This window comes from Copidosoma floridanum, unplaced genomic scaffold (assembly GCF_036245765.1).
Source record: "Copidosoma floridanum isolate Cflo_tuat_1 unplaced genomic scaffold, Cflo_Japanese_pri ptg000030l, whole genome shotgun sequence".
Lineage (NCBI taxonomy): Eukaryota > Metazoa > Arthropoda > Insecta > Hymenoptera > Encyrtidae > Copidosoma > Copidosoma floridanum.
The window spans coordinates 15,401,423-15,420,312 of NW_028321907.1; the positions used below are offsets into that span (position 1 = coordinate 15,401,423).

Genomic DNA, 18,890 nt, shown 5'->3' on the forward strand with positions numbered 1-18,890 from the left:
AAATTATTTCTCAAGCGAAACGAATGATAATAATAATAATAATAAAAAAATTATGTACCAAAGTGTACCATCCAAACATCAGTTACAACAATCGCAAATCCGTCCGTAGTCAAATGTTGATGTATGTGTACCTAGTCGGTCTGTACATCTGCGCGTTCGTTATATATCGTCTGGTGCGACTGTTGCTCATCGCGAGGAGGAGGCGCTGAACTATACTCGCCAGCCTATGCTTGGTTTCCATAAAAAAAAAAAACGCAGTCATGAACCCGATGATGCTGCTGCTTTTCAGGCACAAGTTTCAAGGAGGTGCAGCAGTTGATGATTATAGAGCCGCGAAAATGCAGTGCCGCGGGGCAGGATTAACAGTGACGCATATTGTTACTATCGTCGGCTAGGCCGACTTTAGTGTGAAGTGTCCTTTTACCGAAGCTTCTACTTGGTGCTTCGTTTTTTCATTGATACACACACGTATAGGCAATAAGATTTTCGGAGCAGATGATCCTTGATTACTTTGCTTAAAGATGGATACCTACGGTAGCATGTACCAAGTGAGTAGTAATTTTGACATGTGTTTTTTCTTCATTTATTCATGAAAAATGACTCGCATCTAGCACAGATACGAGAACAAACGATGGATATTAAATAGGAGCACGTAGTTCTCTGTTTTGTTTTTTTATTTTTTTTTTTTAAAGGACAAATTACGCGCCCAGCTCTGTATTTATTGTGGGTGTTTTGTACAGTGTACGTGCGTGCATGTACATTTCAGTGCATTCGCTCTTTCGCGACCATTTATTTTCATGGCCGCTGCCGCCGTCGCCACAAAACGGGCCCCTCGCGAGAGAGACACACACACACATAACCATACACACACCATGCATGCTTACATACTAAACGAGGAGAGCCCCATTCTTTTCGACTTTCCAGCCGATATGTTTGTAGTATATGCTTTCTCGTGTGTGTGGGTCTGTGTGGATACCCACTTACACTCGCTTCCTCGCTGTCCCGTGTCCCCGTCTCTTTAATATTAAACTACACCGCTGTTTCTCTCTTGTAAACCCATAATGCATCATCCCTTTATCTATTTTTTTTTTTTACGTTACGAAATTTAAATTTAAAAAAAATACCGTGTATGGATGCCGACGTGGGGAGAAATTTTTTTTTTTTTTTTTTTTTTTTTTCGTAATATTCATCCATTTATTCATTTATTTACACATTGCCATCTCTGACTTCCTCGCCTACTCGCTGCTCCAATTTGCAAAGGAAAACAACAAACGTACTCCCGTGCACTTCAAATAAGTGGAAATTTAACAAGCTTGATGCTCGCTCTCTGCGCTCATGTGGTGATTTAATTGAACCACTACGACTTTTGGTGTGTGCGTGTGTGCTTTTTTTTTTCTTTTCTCAAAGCCGTAGGTTCATATTTTTATACGCAATGCTAAGCCCGTATACTGTTTCTCGGCTGCTGCTGTTGGTTGTGCGTGATGTCATTTTGTGCCTCGTTCTAACCTGATCTCTCGCTCTTTCAATCTCCTCCGCCATATATAATCACGCCCATTCTTCATGGTATACATGTATAAATTTGCCTCTTACTCACTCGCTCATCCATTCTTGTTTGTATCCATCCATTATAGTTTGTCATTTGGACGTATATATTATATAGATAGAGGCGATCTTTGCCTTCACCTTTTCTTGACCTGACAGTACATTCAGAGTCGAGGAGACAGAGAGAAAATTGCGGAGAATCTAATACTTTTCTTGCTTATATTATACCTAATACGCGTACATGTCTTTGCTTACTCTCTTAATGTGCAGATTAGGTATCTACCAACGTGCCTCTAGATATACGAAGATTTAGAGTCTCCAGTAGATAAATGTAACATACATGTGAAGTTTTAAAGCTTCAAATTAATAAATTAGCCCGATCTTGGTTCTTTTTAATTATTTCTCTCGGCTTTTACTCTTATTTCTTACTTCAAAGAGGAAAAATCTCTGTTTTATCATATGTTATGGTGTACTCTCATAAGAAAAACAACGATAGAGCGGAGTTTCAAATGTAACTTTTTTTTTCTTACTTCGAAATAAGTATTGATAAATATTACTGATTTTACGCTCAAATGCACCGATTATTTACACTATTAAATTTATTCTTAAATATAATATGACGTTTGGTTGAGCGTAGGGTCTCTTTTATTTGCAACGAAAGAATAAATGACACCGACGAGTGCTAAACAAATCCCTGGGAATTCACGGTCAGATTTTCTAGACTGTTGTTATCTTGTTTTTTTTTTTTGTTTTTTTTTTTTTAGTATAGAGACAACAAAAATAATTGTGTTTTTTTTTTTACTTTGGTTGACCGTTATGTCAATTGTGATCGGTATGATACTTGAACCAAAAATATAATTACGTGAATCGGGAATCGAGCTCTCACGAAACATTCAACTCGGGGTGTCTGATGCAGTTCTTATAAAGAGTTTGAAAACTCGATATATTAATAAAATGAAGTCATATATTATTAAGCGTAGATCCATAAGTTGAGCAAATTTTTTCTGCTCACATAAAACGAAATCTCCTTATGCGTAATATTTCACTGATGAATGCGAAAAATCACTCAATGAAGTTGTAGGGACGAAAGTTAAAAAAAAAATGTCAAAAAAATTTCAGTTCTCGCAGGGTCTGACGGGCAGACCGGAGCTGTACCAAAAGTCGAACAGGAGCAGCCACTCGAGCGACACGAGCTCGGCGTACAGCGGCTCGGACACGATGACTTCGGTGCAGAGCTCCCTCGACGTGGACGTCGATGAGGTCGACCTGTCCGGTCTCGTGGAGTCCATCGTCGACAGCGACGAGGAGGAAGACCTCGCCGAGAGCATGGACGTAAGTGTATAATTTTACCTGGAGTACCAAGTGCGCGATTTTCTCGGAAAGCATGTATCTATTGCACGCGGCGTAACACCGTTTGTTGGTCTTCCTATGAACAAAAAGCTACCATTTACCCCCTGAAATTACCAAAGCTGGGGCTTCTTCTGGAGTTCTATGAAGTAACCATCGGAAGTTTTCCAAGATACTTTTATTTAAATCGTCTCAGGCCCATCACCGTATACCATTCCTTTTTTACTCTTAGCAAGTTTTTCGTTACCAGTCACACGTAAATAATTAAATTTCATTGTTATTGATCGTAAAAATCTGAGATTCATTTTTTCTTGAAAGTACAAATGACGTTGGCAGAGATACCTACGAAACACCTCGCGAAAATAGCTAGGAAAATAGTCATTCGCGCATGAAAAATCGTCACGAAATTTCACTCGTACAGTAATAATATCACTGCCCTACCGATATTTCATGCAAATCAATGAGCACAGTGAATAAAATTAATGTCGGGAGGGTCCAAGTTTACATAGCCACCATCCCCTTTGGTGAATCTCAAACGAGAGCCAAGTAGCAATGTTGACGTGGCATTTAAATATCCCAGAGCCTGACGGTACGGGACACGGTGCGCGAGTGCCTGGAGAAAGACCCGGTGGAGCGCACGGAGGACGACATCGAGGTCCTGCTGGAGTTCACCCAACACCTCAAGGCCTTCACGAACATGACCCTCGCGGTGAGGCGAGCCCTGTGCGCGGTCATGGTGTTCGCTGTGGTCGAGCGCAGCGGCATGGTCGTGCTAACCGACGGCGAGGAGCTCGACAGTTGGAGCGTGCTCATCAACGGCACTGTCGAAATCGAGTACAACACCGGGGAGATCCAGCAGCTGCACGTCGGCGACAGCTTCGGCATCATGCCCACCATGGAGAGGCTGCTCCACCGAGGCGTCATGAGGACCAAGTGAGTTGTTGCCAAACAAAAAAAAAAAAATAAATAAATAAAGTCCCAGAAACCGGCACGGCCCGTTTGTTGTTTTGTTCGCGTGAAACGTATCTGATTGCTCGTGTCCACGCACAGGTGCGACGATTGTCAGTTCGTGTGCGTCACCCAGGCGGATTACTACAGGATCCAGCACCAGGGCGAAGAGAACACGAGGCGGCACGAGGAAAACGGCCACGTGATACTCGTGACGGAGCTGCGGGATGCCCTGAATAATGGCTCGCGTCGTGGCCACGTCGTGATACGGGGCACGCCCGAGCGCCTCATGCTCCAGCTTATCGAGGAGAACAGTATTAACGATCCGATCTACGTCGAGGACTTTTTGCTGACCCACAGGACATTCGTCGACAACTCGCTGACGGTGGCCACGCAACTGCTCGAGTGGTTCGAGCAGGCCCAGGTTCGCGATCGGGTGGCCCGAGTCGTTCTGCTCTGGGTCAACAATCACTTCACGGACTTTGAGACCGATCCCGCGATGATGGAGTTCCTCGAGGCCTTCGAGTCTTGCCTCGAGCGGGAGAAGATGCAGGGCCAGCAAAGGTATACTCGCGCAACAACAAAAAACAAAAAAAAAAAAAAAAAAAAAAAAAAAAAAAAAAAAAAATCGACCGATCACGCGTATGCTCACACGTGTCTCTTTGGCAGGCTTTTAAACATCGCGTGCGCAGCGAAGGCGAGAACGCGTACCGTAGTCCTAACGCGGCCTAGCAGGGACGAGGTCCTGCAATTCAGTATTTTGGGAGGCTACGAGCGAGGCTTCGACATCTTCGTATCCAAGGTCGAGAAGAAATCCAAGGCCGAGGATGTGGGCCTCAAACGGGGCGATCAGATACTCGAGGTCAACGGACAGAGCTTCAAGCACGTCAATCACGCCAAGGCCCTGGAAATTCTTCGGGGCTCGACTCATCTCAGTATCAACGTCAAATCTAATCTCATAGGTACGTCTATGAATACATCTGTGATGGGGGCATTTTTTATTTATTTATTTTTTTTATTTTTTTATTTTTTTGTTATTGTGTTGCGTCACGAGCGAGCATTGATAAAAAAATAAAGACTGTAAACATTGAAACTTGTCACTTGCAGCGTTTAAAGAGATGCTGCAGACACCGGACAATGTTCGATCCCGTAGCCGACCGAACAAGCCCGAGGTATTGCCGCGACTACAAACAGATCCTCGAATAAGAATGTCCACGCACGTCGATCCCCTGACACCTGTCAACAATCCGCTGAATCCGATGGTCGGTGGTGTGCCAATACTTACATCGACGGCCGACAGCAATAACGTCTCGCCGTGCAAAGATGCCAAGAAGGAGCACAAGGGCTTCATGACTCTGGGACCGCGCAAGAGGTTTCAAAAGGCCCTTGCGAAGATGAATTTTTTGCCAAAGAATCTGATCAAGTGAGTATTTTTGTACTGCCAACTTTTCCTTCGGCCAACAAACTTGTGAAAGACATGGTTAACTTGGTTGCCTATAAAAAGATATGAGATGTAGATTAATTTTTTTTTTTTTTTTTTTTTTTTTCATTTATCGTATTTATCGTCATTTATCGTCAAACGTATTATAATTGACGAATAACAGAAATTAATGATTCGAACGTGACCAGCGATAACTCGAGCGTGTGAAATTTTTTTCCAGCGATGGTGTGCACGCGGACGATCCACTGGGCCCGCCACACACGCCACCAGGAACAGGCGGCTTGGCCCAGCAATCATCCAACTTGTACCACTCGCGATCTAATCCGGATCTTACCTCGCTGTACACGTACGAAGACCCGCGGGCCAACGACTACCCGGAGCACGTGCTGAAGGTATACAAGGCCGATCAGACGTGTAAATACCTACTGGTGAACAAGGAGACGACCGCGCACGAGGTCGTCATGCTCGCGCTCCAGGAGTTTGGCATAACCGAGAGCAGTTCGAACTTCTCGCTTGCCGAGGTGAGCGTCGGTGACGGTGGTATGATAAAGCAGCGCCGGCTCCCAGATCAGATGCAAAACTTGGCCGAGAGAATCGGACTGAGCTCGAGGTACTACCTCAAAACGAATGGACTGTCGGAGACGCTCGTAGGGGACGAACAGGCTCCTGAACTCGTGCGAGAGTCGCAGGTCCATTTTTTGCAACTCAATGCAGTTGAGGTGGCTATACAACTAACGCTCCAGGACTTTGCTATATTCAGGTAAATGAAATTCATTCATTTTTTTACCGAGTGACAGTGCACTCCGGTGAACTGAGTCTTGATGTCGCATTGGTTTTGTTTGGCAGGCAAATCGAGTCGACCGAATACGTGGACGATCTTTTCGAACTGAAGAGCAAATACGGCGTGCCGATGCTGAGTCAATTTGCGGAGCTCGTCAATCGAGAGATGTTTTGGGTCGTGACGGAAGTTTGCTCGGAGCACAACGTCATGCGGCGAAGCAAAATCATCAAACAATTCATCAAGATAGCACGTAAGCGATGGGTTTTTTCAACTATTGTTGCTCGAATATTTTATTGATACAACACGTGGTTCTGTTTCATCTACAGGTCAGTGCAAAGAATGCAAAAACTTTAATTCCATGTTCGCAATTATCTCGGGTCTGGGCCACGGTGCCGTTTCGCGGTTACGAGCGTCTTGGGAAAAATTACCGACCAAATACCAGAGGCTCTTCAGCGACTTGCAGGAGCTCATGGATCCCAGTCGAAACATGAGCAAGTACCGACAACTAGTTTCCAGCGAACAATCACAGCCTCCAATCGTAAGTCCAATTTGAACTTTTACAATCAATCATCAGTTATCTATGTGACGGTATAGTCAAGAAATCACGAATAACATCGCAATGTTTACTTTTAGATTCCATTTTATCCAGTAGTTAAGAAAGATTTGACCTTCATACACCTCGGAAACGATTCGAGAGTCGAAGGATTGGTGAACTTTGAAAAGCTCCGTATGATAGCAAAAGAAGTTCGAAACTTGACAAACATGTGTTCGTCGCCTTACGACTTGGTGACGATGCTCGAGCGAGGTGGCCAGCCTCCGAGCTCCGCCATGGTAGCTCTCAATCAAATGACGACCGGTAGTCAAGGTATAAAAGGTTAATGCTCTTTCACTAACACTTACCTGCTCGCCTAATTCGAATAATCACACTAACAATTTTTGTATAGAAGTACCAAGAGCGCGTATTTTTTCACGTTGACCAAATTATTTATTCCAGTATTCGTTAATTTATTCGTCGTAGGTGGGCAAACGGCGACGGTGAAGAGACGCAAAAAGTCCGCAGCAGCGCCGAATCCGAAAAAGATGTTCGAGGAGGCGCAGATGGTGCGACGCGTGAAGGCTTATCTGTCGAACATGAAAGTGACGACGGACGAGGAGAAGCTGCACCAGTTGTCGGTCGAGTGCGAGCCACATGCGGGCGCGATAGCCATGGCTGCGGCGGTGCCACTCGGCGGGTCTCGTGGCAGGAGGCATCCGTCGCCCACGCTGTCGACTACCAGTAGCGCCAGTAGCACCAGCGAAGGCAGGAAGAGCATTCAAGGTACGATGCGCCCCGACTCTACCCGACGAAGCTCCAATTTATGTTGAAACACCTTTCCCTTCTATTTAACAGCTAAAATTCTTGATCCAGGCACTAAGTTTGGTGCTGCCTCGCCTCAGGCGGTGCGCAAAATGCTAGCCCTCTCGGATCCGTTGAAGACACGTCCCTACCAGCCGAAGCACTGTCAGCCACAAATGCCAGTATTGGGCTTAGGGCTGCACTCGTCAGCTATGGAGTCGAGCCCGGGTGCGCCACGTAGGGTCGGCTCCGGCAGTAGTGGTAGTCGGTTACCAATGCACGAACGCTCGCACAGCGACACTCCTTCGGGCCTACCACCGCCCGTAGACCTAAGCGCGGAAAGCAGCAGCGTCACCAGCCTAAGTAATCTGCAGCCTTTGAGAAAAACTCTGACGAGCGGTAAGTTTGTCCACTATACCTGTCGATGTGCTCTCTATTCAAACACACACACATACAGAAACACGTTCCGTTCCTCAATTTACTCTCTCCTTCCTCTCACCTCACTCCCCAGCGCTGTCGTCTCTCTCGCATAATTATCTCACAATCACTATTAATACATTTTATAGAGGACGGTGCTTGTGTTTACTTGGTTGACTATTTGTTAATGATAGGAGAGATTTGCTGTGTGTTCTACTCTCTCTATCTCTCTCTCTCTCTCTCTTTCTCTTTTTCTATGTTTTAATGGTTTCTTTTTTTTGGTCGTACTCTGGATTGAGTGTCGAGTTGGAAACAACTGAAAGTGAAAACGATCTTATTTGCAGTAGAAACTCTTTCCATTTAAAAAATTCATCACTTCACCTTTACATGTACACTGATTTTGAGTGTAATTGATTTGCACAAAGTTGTTTCGAATCGTTATTTTATTATGAATTTTCTGTCGCGTACTCGGCAATCATTAAATCATTTTCAATGTGTGTTCGGTCATTGTGAAATGATACCATCTTTATTTAGCCTTGTTTGCACACAATTATTCATCACGCTGTTTTTTCTGTTAAAAAATTTTCAAACAACGTTACGAATAGACAGCGTTTTGACCAGCAATAACAGGATAGATAATCGAGAGTAGGAGTAAAAAAACGAAAGAGAGAGAGAGAAACATGATGGATAGAAATGAGTGTAAGTAGAGGGTAAAAAGATTGAAAAAAAGAAATGGTCGGTTCACCCGAGCGAGGGAAGAGTTGATCGAATGATGAGCGGAAAAAAGAGCAAGAGGAAGGGAACGAGAAACGTTTTTCTCTTCTATTTTACTTTGCACGCTGCACCAGCTGTCACGCAATTTTTAATCATCATTGCCATTATTACTATTATACTCATGAGTGTTTTCACGTCCCATCTATCGTTGCTCTTTTATCTATCGCGCACGCATTCAATACACACATATACATATATACATTGTTACATTGCGAGTGAGTCGCTCGTGCTTTTTTACAATCACATATCGTAACGATTTCACGCCAAGAATAACTTTGTTACACTTTGTACATTCCGTATGCGCAAGTTAAAGCCGTGGGGAAATTTATCACTTGTGGACAAATCGCACACTCGTTGCCTGTAAAGCATATTGGGGAGTATTGTGTCCAAAGATGTTCACTCACTTTTTAGAGAAATTATTAAACACTGGTTAATTAGATTAGATTGCTTTTAAAACCATAAATACAAAGTCCATATAAATACACCAGTTGTCAAGATGCATATGTGTTTAAATATTTGTCTCATGGCGTAATTCACGAACAACATTGATTACAAAGGTTTTTTTAATGCTAAAATACCATAATTAACGCTATACCAGGGAAGTTCAAGTGCTTGTATGGTTTTACTTGGTTTTTGGGGTTTCAGATTTGTGAAATTTTAATAGACATCGTTGAATTTTTTGTCAACTATACAGATCTCGGTACCGTTAAATAATGAAAACACAATTTTTTTGTTTTCCATCAAAATACGGTAAATTTCTTACGGAAAAAAATTGCATTTCTGAAATAAAAAAAGAGAGAGAAAACAATTAAAAAATTTAGATTAATTTTCAATGATCACAGTACACTTAAAGTTAAAAAAAAAGCGTTGATGGCTTTGAGAAAAAGATAAAAAACATTCAAGTAGTGAGAAGTCGTACGAAAAAAAGTAGAAAGAGAGAGAGAGGCAGAGGCAGTCCAAAAAACAAAAAAAAGAAAAACAACCATACAAAAGAAAAAAAAAGAAAAAAAAAAGAAAGTGGAAAGTACGTGTTTGGGCCTCGTGTTTGCGTAGGTTCGGTGACAAGCAGTGACAGTGGTCACAGCACCCAGCTGGACAGCCATAGCGGGAGCAGTGTCGAAGCCGGCGGTAGTCCACCACCTCCTCAGAGACGACACTCTGCCTTGCAAGGTATGTGCCTCACATACACACGCATATACAAACATCAGACTTGCACCATTTAACCCATGTACATACACATTCATATATACATACATGCTCTCTTTTTGTCTTGTCTTTTTCCCCTTTGTTTGCTCGGAACTCGGAATCTCGTTTTGTTTCATTGTTTTTCCTTGAGTTTGAAATTTGAGCCCTTCACTAATGGGCATCGGGATTACAAATCGATGCACTCCAGATTGTATTACGTGTCAATAAATGCGTTCAAAATTCAATTCCTCCAAACTTTTTTTTTTTTTTTTTTTTTTTTTCACTGTTGATTCAGTTTTCGGTCAGTTAAAAAAAAAAAAAAAAAAAATAAATAAATATCCAGTTACTGCGTGAAAATTACACGAAATTTTATGTTTGAATGTTGCTCGTGAAACACTATATGTCTCCATGTTAAAATGTATTCCTCTGGCTCAAATCGCCGTGACCATTTTCGTCCCGTAATTGTACGTATATGGATAAAGGCAACAAAATAACCGTATGGTAGTAGAAAAAAGCTTGTTCTTAATAGTCGTTTGCTATATTTATACTCTACGTGTGCTTCTTTCGGACATACTAATTGTGGCTAAATTGTGTTTAAGGGGACTTTTTTTAACGAGGCATTACTCATGGACGTTTAGATGACTACTTCTAACGTAATTAGTTTAACCTTTTTCTCATTACATACACTTTTTTAGTTCTATAGCTATTAGTTGAATTTTGTAAACAGGCCTTGAAAGTTTACTTCTTTTTATCTTTTCTCCGTAAAAAAGAATATTAAAGTAGATTATTATTCATAGTGTACTTTTTTTATTACTATTACTTATTATTTTTAGTTTAATGCGACTATAGTACATTATTTGGATGAATGTTGTGCTTACTACTTAGTTTCATTGGATAATTTTATGCATCCTCTTCTGCAACCAAACTGGAAAATCTCAATTGCTTTTCAAACTAACAAATTACCTTTCGATTGGTTATAGATTTTTACATAAATTTTCACATTTGATATAATCACATTAAAAATCGCAGTGAAATATTTTTGAAAGGCAAGAAAAGTTTTCTCTTTTCGATGCATATTGATTATTCATATTTTTGTACATACTTATCAACAAGTGGGTTTGAATAATATAATATTATTAGCATCTTGCCTGAAATGCAAGAATTTTAAGAGAAAAAAATATGCTTTGTACATAAAAAACAAACGCTTACGCTTTGGCCAGTGAGATAATGAAAACGATGGCCATCAGAATCAAATATCTCTCTCTTACTTTTATTATGTGTAGGGATGAAAATACAATAAAATTGAAAAAAGCTTTTCAATTAAAAAAAAAACAAAAAATCAAAAGGTTTGGAGACCCTGTAACACATATGTAGTTTGTTGAAAAAACCTTCACCTACTAACACAATAAGCACAAACGAAGTAGTAGAGCTAAAACAAACCGAAAAGCACCTACACGCAAATGGTTGGTATAATGGTGACAGGAAGCAAGGAGTTAGGGCAGTTTGCGCGAGGACCCCCGCCGTTCCCACACGCGGTGGCGGTACTGCCACCCTTACCCGTGAATCACAATCACTCGGCGATCAACCATCAGTCCATCAAGCCATTACCACCACCACCACCACCTCTGTCACCTCAAAGGGAAGATGATGGTCATCTGCATCATCATCATTATCATCATCATCACCGCAAACGCCATGAATCCCTGTGTCCCTTCGACGGTGAGTTTCTGGTCCTCGTGAGAGGGCACGGGAAGAGTTGACAGTTTTGGTGTTTTTCACGCTTCTCCAACAGAGTTTGCCACCCCCCGTGTGGAACGCTGAGTTTTTTTTTTTCCCACACAACCCTCGCCTCAGCCGATAGCCCGGGCTTGCGTTTGAAATTTGATCAATGGGCGGTCACACTAATCATGCAACGGATACAATTTTTGGGTGCTGTGTTCAGAAAAAATAAATGGACCTGTGTACACTATTTTCACCAGCTGTTTGTTTACAGCTCGGTGGTGGCCCTAACACTAACACCACACATCACGTGTATTTTACATAAATGTGCATGAAAAGGCGCACGCAACGGTGTGAACATTTTTTTCTTTTATGTTTTTCTGCATGCGCGAATGTTGGAGGTATTAACAATGATTGACTGTGATGATGACGAATTTTATAGCTTGCTACTGATAACTAAAGAGGGAGAAAAAAGTAATGGTAACATTTGTGTGTATAGTTAATTTTGGTGACAAGATGTTGTTGCTGTTTTTATTGCTGTTGAATTTGGGATTGGTTTTACACTCCGTAGCGTAGAGAGTGATGGAATACACTCGTACGACTTGAACACGTTTGTGGTATCTGTTTTCGTAACACTTTGTAAATGATTATTATTTTTGTGCTGCTCAAAATGTTTTTTCACGTTTTGTAAAAATAACTTGTTTCGAAAATCGTACTATGAACGTTCAGTTTCCAAGTCGTCCCGATGCATATTTTAACCACTGACCCGCCTATGAAGTACACTACGGCTCTTTGAACCCACTCCCTCGAATCTTTATCCCCGTCTCCGCCGAAAAAAGTACCATCGCGAGAAAAAAAAAGTAGAGAGACAGGCAACCAAAAAAAAAGAAACACCCCCCCAATACGACAGAAAGTTGGAGAACAAGCGAGGCTTTTCAGGTGGAGGCGCCAGCAACGGGCCGGGAGGAGTCGGGGGTTTTAGCAGTATGCCGCCACCGCCACCGTTGCCGCCCTCGATGAGCCGGCATCTGGCAGGCAGGCCCGGTGACTGTCGTATACCGCCAGACTACAAAATAGCGGCCCAAATGGCCAGGCTGCACAGACTCGGACGAGCCCACAGCCACGAGGGAGTCACCTACCGTAACGACCACGAAGATGGTATTTAAATTGAAAAAACAAAGAAAAAAATCAATTAAAAAAAAATACAATCAAGCCCACGCAGCTACGATACCACCGCCCGTCATGTTTACCTCTGTAACCACCCACTGTCGTTACTCTACTTATTTACTGCTGCTGCTATACTACTGATCGTTACACTTGTGTTATAACGAGGGGACGATTGTTTTCTGGGTGTTGTTTTTTTAACTCTACAGCCACCTTTTTTTTTTTGAGCAATCATGAGTGTGCTGGTTTTTAAAAAATAATTCATTACGCAAAATTTTCTACCAACATCGAGCACCTATTGACGACCAAGAGACTGATACAAGATACAGCTGTTGTTCTTCTTCCTCGACTGCTTCGACTATTATTGTTTCGTAAGATCGACGACGTGACGGACTGTTATGGCATCATCGATTTTTTGCAGGTGTTTACTTTATCGTTTTTATTACATTTCGCACAGACTTTTTTTACTTGTAAAATCAACATTTTATTTAATGTCTGGTTTTTAACTCGGTTTTTTTTTTTTTTTAATTTTTTAACGGGAAATAGTGACATAAGCGTTTGTATTAATTTTACAGTGTTTGATAATTGGTAATTAAAGGGAAGAATTATGTACACGGACGTATATTATTTAACAAAAATTGTACAGTTTCACCAATAACCAGCACTGTTATATCATATCGCAGCAATATCTTCAAAGTGTTAACACCACGATTAATCACCGTCCCTTCACTGCAAATTATACGAGTACTAACTTGATGTCAAAAGATCTATCAGTGATGGGTCACTTAAAAATGTACATACAACCAATGTCCAAATGATGAAAATTTGTTTGACTTAATGTCAATCATATACAATGCAATTATAATTACAACTGTTGCTAGATTGTATATAAAAATCAAAGCTTATGATATGCAAGCCTCTATATGCAAAAAATACGATACAATGCTACTGAATGTTCAACTAATGTGCATTTTGTGTATATATTACTTGTTGTTTGATACACGTACTAATAACAATAACGATATATGAAAGAAAATCTAATAATTCTTCAAGATACTTCGAAGCATTTTGTATGCCCACATACGTAACAGGCTTGAATAAAATAATACGTTTAAATGTCCACTCATGTGGATATTGTTTCTAGCAGACTATAAAATATGCCATTACACACATACAAAGAGATAATAAGTTACGAAAAATATTGCATCTCACTCCCTATGCACATGCTTGCTTACGTTCATTGTTTACGATGTCATTGTCACCTTGCGTAACACGTCATCGTCATTTTTTTCATTCAAACAATTTTTTTTTTTTTTTCCAAGAGCTTTCGATATACTTCATGCATTATATGCTGCATCATCGTGTTTTCACGCGACTTTGCTTTGTTATGACCCATCTCACATTGCACGTCTTTCTATGCTTCAAAATTTCTTTTTCCATATTGTTTTTAAGATTACTATCTCTGAAGTTTTTACAGGAGCAAACAAGTAAAAAAGAAAATGATTTCCCGTGCATCTTGCACCGGAATGTAATAATCTTTTGTTCCAAAAAATTCAAGAAAATTATAATGCACACTTTTGAGGAACTACTGTGTCATAAAAATTATGTTCAACCAAGAAAATTAATTTTTGATGATTCTGACACTATTTCAATCAGATTCTATATTTATTGCGTTGGAAATTTTTCTGAAAAAAATTAAATGAGTATTCAAAATTTTTACCCCACGTCGAGTTGATGGACATACTCCAGTCGACAGACTTTCGTAATCTCGTGACTGAACGTAGTTTGGTCCGAGACACGAACTCTTCCATAAATTTTATACGTATACGTAAAGAGGCAGTGGTCCTTTTTGGAATTACCTACTCAAATGAATAATTTCAGCAGTAAATAGTTCTTTTAGTCAAACAGTCGTCAAATAATTTTCCCTCATTAGAAAAAAAAAAAAAAAAGCATCACCTCTAAAAATCGCCCATCGTGCTCTGTTCACAGACGACGAAGACGCGCAAGTGTCGGCCGTATAGGACAAGCTTCCGGGCCGTGTCCCGGACCGTTCAGCCTCGATAGCGTCTGCGAGCGAAGCCGTCAAGCCTCGATTGCACTCGTCGTTCGTGATACGCGGCCAACGCGCCGCCACCAGATCCGTGGCTACCTCCCAGCAACACTACGACTCATCGACGTCGTCCTCGTCCTCGTCAACGCTCGTTAGTTCCAGGAAGGCTCAGCAAAAGTAAAATAATAAAACGTCTAAAACCATATACGCACCGGAACTTTGTTACGCGTGAAACATTGGGGTGAAGCTCTTCGATGTTGGAGTCTTTTTTTTTTTTTTTTTTTTTTTTGTACGTGCTAGTATTGCGAGAGTTGGCTGTAGCGTTAATTTTTCATGCGTTTTTAAGCAGACTTTTTGTTACTTGAATCGTGAAGTTTATAATGATCGTGTATTTGTTTCGTAAAAAGTGTACATGTAAGTATAAATTAGGTGGACGTGTTTTCGTTTTTTTTAGAAGAAATATATATTTATATATTTTATAGATGATTTATAGTTGGAGGCCGTGCTTATTTCAAGCTATTAGATGTATCGGGGAAAGAAAGACTTCAACGCTGGTGCTTCGAGCAATTTCTTTCTCTCTGCACGTGGTAGAGCAGAAAAAATGTTACATTTTCATACGTGATGTATCGCTTCGCGAGAAATAAGGAAAAAAATACGCGCCAAGCTATAAAAGTAGAAAGTTTCACTCCAAAGTAAGCAAAAAGTGTTGAACTTGTACATAACGTGCAGCTCGTACGTGTTGCAAGTGTAATTTCCTATTGATCTATCGAGTATGGAGAAAAAATCAATGAAAAAAAAAACCAGAAAAAAACATATATATATGATATGAGAAACGACATGAAAAAATTCGTGCGTCGTATTATTATATTTTAAAAATACGAAACAAAAAATGTGTAATAAATCGAGTCCAAAGATGTTAAATATCATTTCAATTATCGAATTAAGAGATATCGTATGAAAGATAAATAAGACGGCACTTTGTATAATATAATTTTAGTCAAGCCCAGAATCGCAAGATTATCCAATTAACACGTAAGTTGGTGTATATAGTGTTTAGTAACCGTATAGATATATATATATAAATGCATATATACATATTTTAGTCGTTGTTCGTGATAGCATCCGAGTAATCCCAAACCAATCGTACAACATTTATTTGGTGGTTCAAATGAATACATGTGTTGACAGATAAAACAATCGATATGAACGAGAGTGGAGAGAATTTTTTTATTATTTTATCGAAATTACAACACATAATAAAAGAGTTTACGACTAAAAAAACGAAACTCTCATTACTTCAAACTCCCTTTAAAGTTCAAACCATTGTGTCGATGATCAAATTTATATGTACATCATATATGAATAAGTAAAAAAAGAACCGATATATATATATATAAATAATTAAATAAATAAATTTATACGAACATCGACATAATCACACAAATATATACATATATATTCACGTATGTATTTCACAGGTATATAAAAAATCGTATCCGTGTATATTTTTCATGCACGTTCGCGAGAGAGTTTGATGTCGAATGTAAATGTATGCGTGCAAGTAGAGGCGTGTCGATAACTTTTTACCAGAGCCTAAGCAAGATTATATGATTACGTGTATACAAATGATGATTAATGCTCGCGAGATTGTCCAAGTATGCGTTGATAGTCGATACCTTTCCCTCTTAATGTCTCTTGGTGTAGTTTTCTCGGAGATTCCCTCAAAGGCTTGCAGTTATATATACACATACAAATATATATATATATATATACACATATACATACGTAAAACTAGTGTGTATAAGCAAATATGTGAAATCTGCGTATATATTTATACATATAAAAGATACATCTAATGAAAAAAAAATTCCCATTTGAAGATACCTTTCATTGTACATATCGTAAATGCTGTTTTCAATTGTGCGTAACACAAAAATGAGAAAATCATCGTTACTCATGTCAGCGGTCTCTGATAATGTATGATCGTTTTAAAAAAATTTCGGAACAAAAATAAGAATTAATATTATGAACCATTTGCGTTCTGTAAAGTCGACGATATTGCATGTATTAAATAATGTCTAATACAAAAAAAATATTCATAGTAACCAATGAGCTCCTTTATGAGGAAAAGCGCTTGATAACCGAATTTGAATTTTTCGTTTTGATAAAATAAATGTCTTTTATTTATGCTATGAACTTTTTATCAAAATTATTTTGCTACCATCCACATTTAAATGTTCATGAAAAAGTTTTTTCATTCGACGTAAGCAAAAGTGCGTAAAATTCAACGTCCCGATATAACTTGCAGTACAATACTTTTCTAAAACGTGCGAAAAAAATTTCAGCTATCCTCAAAATACGTAGCATAAATAACTAAGCATTTATGTATGTTAAGTTGCCGAAAAATTTTCTGCACGTTGGATCTACGTATATATTTTGTCGTCATTCCAAACGCATTTTAATCAAAGGATAAAGTAGTAAATTTCTGTCTGAAGCCTGTTTTGCATGACATTTAACTTCGAATTCCTTGATCGAAGTCGCCGAGGCGTTCGTTCCTCAAAGAAACAAACAACAAAATATCACCCTTGTACATAATAATGGTAATAATAATAATATTAATAATAATAATGATAGTTATAATAATAATATATACTCTCCTTTGCGAGGCAAGCGCACAAGTCGTTGCAAGTATTCACACCGAAAATGTATTTTAATCTTCCCTTCTCCTCCTAAGCAAGAGATGTATAATAAATACCCTTAGTTTTTTCTTTCCTTTTTTTTTTGGTTTTTTTTTTCTTTCACTTTCAATAAAAAACGATGGAGGAAGATTAAACGAGAGAGTACGATTAAAAAAAACAATGCAAGACTGTCTATTATTAAAAACATTTGTTTTGTCGTTCTTATGTTTTATGTACGTCGTTTATTTGTCTGTAATTTAAAAATTGCTTGGCTCGTAGACCGAGCGGAGATGATTGATTGGAAAGAACAAGCGAAAATCTTTCTCTTTCATTTGTCCATTTTTACTTTTTAAATATACATAGATGAATCGTCACGCGATGGTACAACACCGTTTAAACGGTTAGGTGGTTAAATATTCTTCCGTAAACGTGTATACATTAAATGTAGGGTTGTCTCCTTTTATTTATACTGAATATATATCTGGAAATGCGAACCTTCATGATTTTCTTTACACTCTTCTTTTATAGATAATTTATTGTTTATTGTAATTAGTCAATTTTTTTTTTTTTTCTTGGTAACGCGTAGAGTGACAATATGTGTCATGAAAAAGAGATAGAGAGAATGTAAGAGAGATATAGTAGGAAAATCATAAAGTAAAGAGAAACAAATCTTTTGTATTTAATTTGTTTAATAAAATTCGACAAATTACGCTGATTACCGTGACTTTATTATCCTTTTTCCTTAAAATATTGTTATGTCTACGATTATAAAAAAATTATATCACATGCTTTCGACACAAGCCATATACTTGTATACTTTCGCAGATTAACTCTGGATACAGACATATATTCTGGTATTTTTTCCTCGACAGATTATTCAGCTGTATACATGAGAGTTGTAATTACATTAATAAGATTACTGACACGAGTATTCTTGAATAAATAGATTGTTTTAAATAAACATCACGTTGTTTTGAATTTTTTGTAAATTTAACTCACCCCGTCATCGTACTAATCGAACATATTTGGTCATTGAAGCGGTGGCTCCTTGATTGGGTTATAAAAAGTTCTTAAGATGTTTTACTTCATGCAGGCCAAAAGAATTACCGCACTATTAAAAATGGTTTTAGCCGCTATTGTGTCCCCTTTTCCTTTTTTTCTTTTTCCATTTAAGTCTTTAATGTATTATCCTTTGAGTCCTCTTTCTTTACCTCTTCTATTTTGAAGGAGTTATTGTATTCTCGTTTTCAAATAATTACAGTAGTTTGATATCAGCTATGATGTGCCTTCGTAAGAAGCAACGCACCAACCTTTCTTTCCTGAGAGATATGTATCAAAAGTATCATATCAATTTCACTTCGATGTCAGTACGATAAAAGTTTGTGGTGGTTTTTGAATAAAAGTACATAAAGTAAAACTTGATTTTATTTACACATTTATCGGTTTATGAGACCGATTGCAATTACAGTCACAGCTTTAAGAGAAAGTTCATATTATACAAAACCACA

General features: G+C 39.1%; 1 protein-coding gene across 3 annotated transcripts in view; it reads left to right on the forward strand.

The window, feature by feature from the left end:
- Positions 1–18,012, forward strand: part of LOC106639663 (rap guanine nucleotide exchange factor 6) — a 121,999-nt gene extending 103,987 nt beyond the window's left edge. The window contains exons 6-21 of one of the 3 annotated variants that reach the window (XM_089597028.1): positions 2,662–2,874; positions 3,470–3,822; positions 3,940–4,401; positions 4,507–4,799; positions 4,945–5,260; positions 5,499–6,038; positions 6,125–6,309; positions 6,386–6,597; positions 6,693–6,924; positions 7,078–7,377; positions 7,468–7,794; positions 9,640–9,756; positions 11,269–11,347; positions 11,429–11,494; positions 12,443–12,648; positions 14,644–18,012. In XM_089597028.1, the coding sequence (XP_089453154.1) occupies positions 2,662–2,874; positions 3,470–3,822; positions 3,940–4,401; positions 4,507–4,799; positions 4,945–5,260; positions 5,499–6,038; positions 6,125–6,309; positions 6,386–6,597; positions 6,693–6,924; positions 7,078–7,377; positions 7,468–7,794; positions 9,640–9,756; positions 11,269–11,347; positions 11,429–11,494; positions 12,443–12,648; positions 14,644–14,675 (3,933 nt within the window). In that variant the 3' untranslated portion in view covers positions 14,676–18,012. Of the gene's footprint in view, positions 1–2,661; positions 2,875–3,469; positions 3,823–3,939; positions 4,402–4,506; positions 4,800–4,944; positions 5,261–5,498; positions 6,039–6,124; positions 6,310–6,385; positions 6,598–6,692; positions 6,934–7,077; positions 7,378–7,449; positions 7,795–9,639; positions 9,757–11,268; positions 11,348–11,428; positions 11,495–12,429; positions 12,649–14,643 lie in introns of all 3 variants that reach the window. The other 2 variants (XM_014353376.2, XM_089597027.1) reach the window with 2 other exon arrangements.
- The last annotated feature ends 878 nt before the right edge of the window (positions 18,013–18,890 follow it).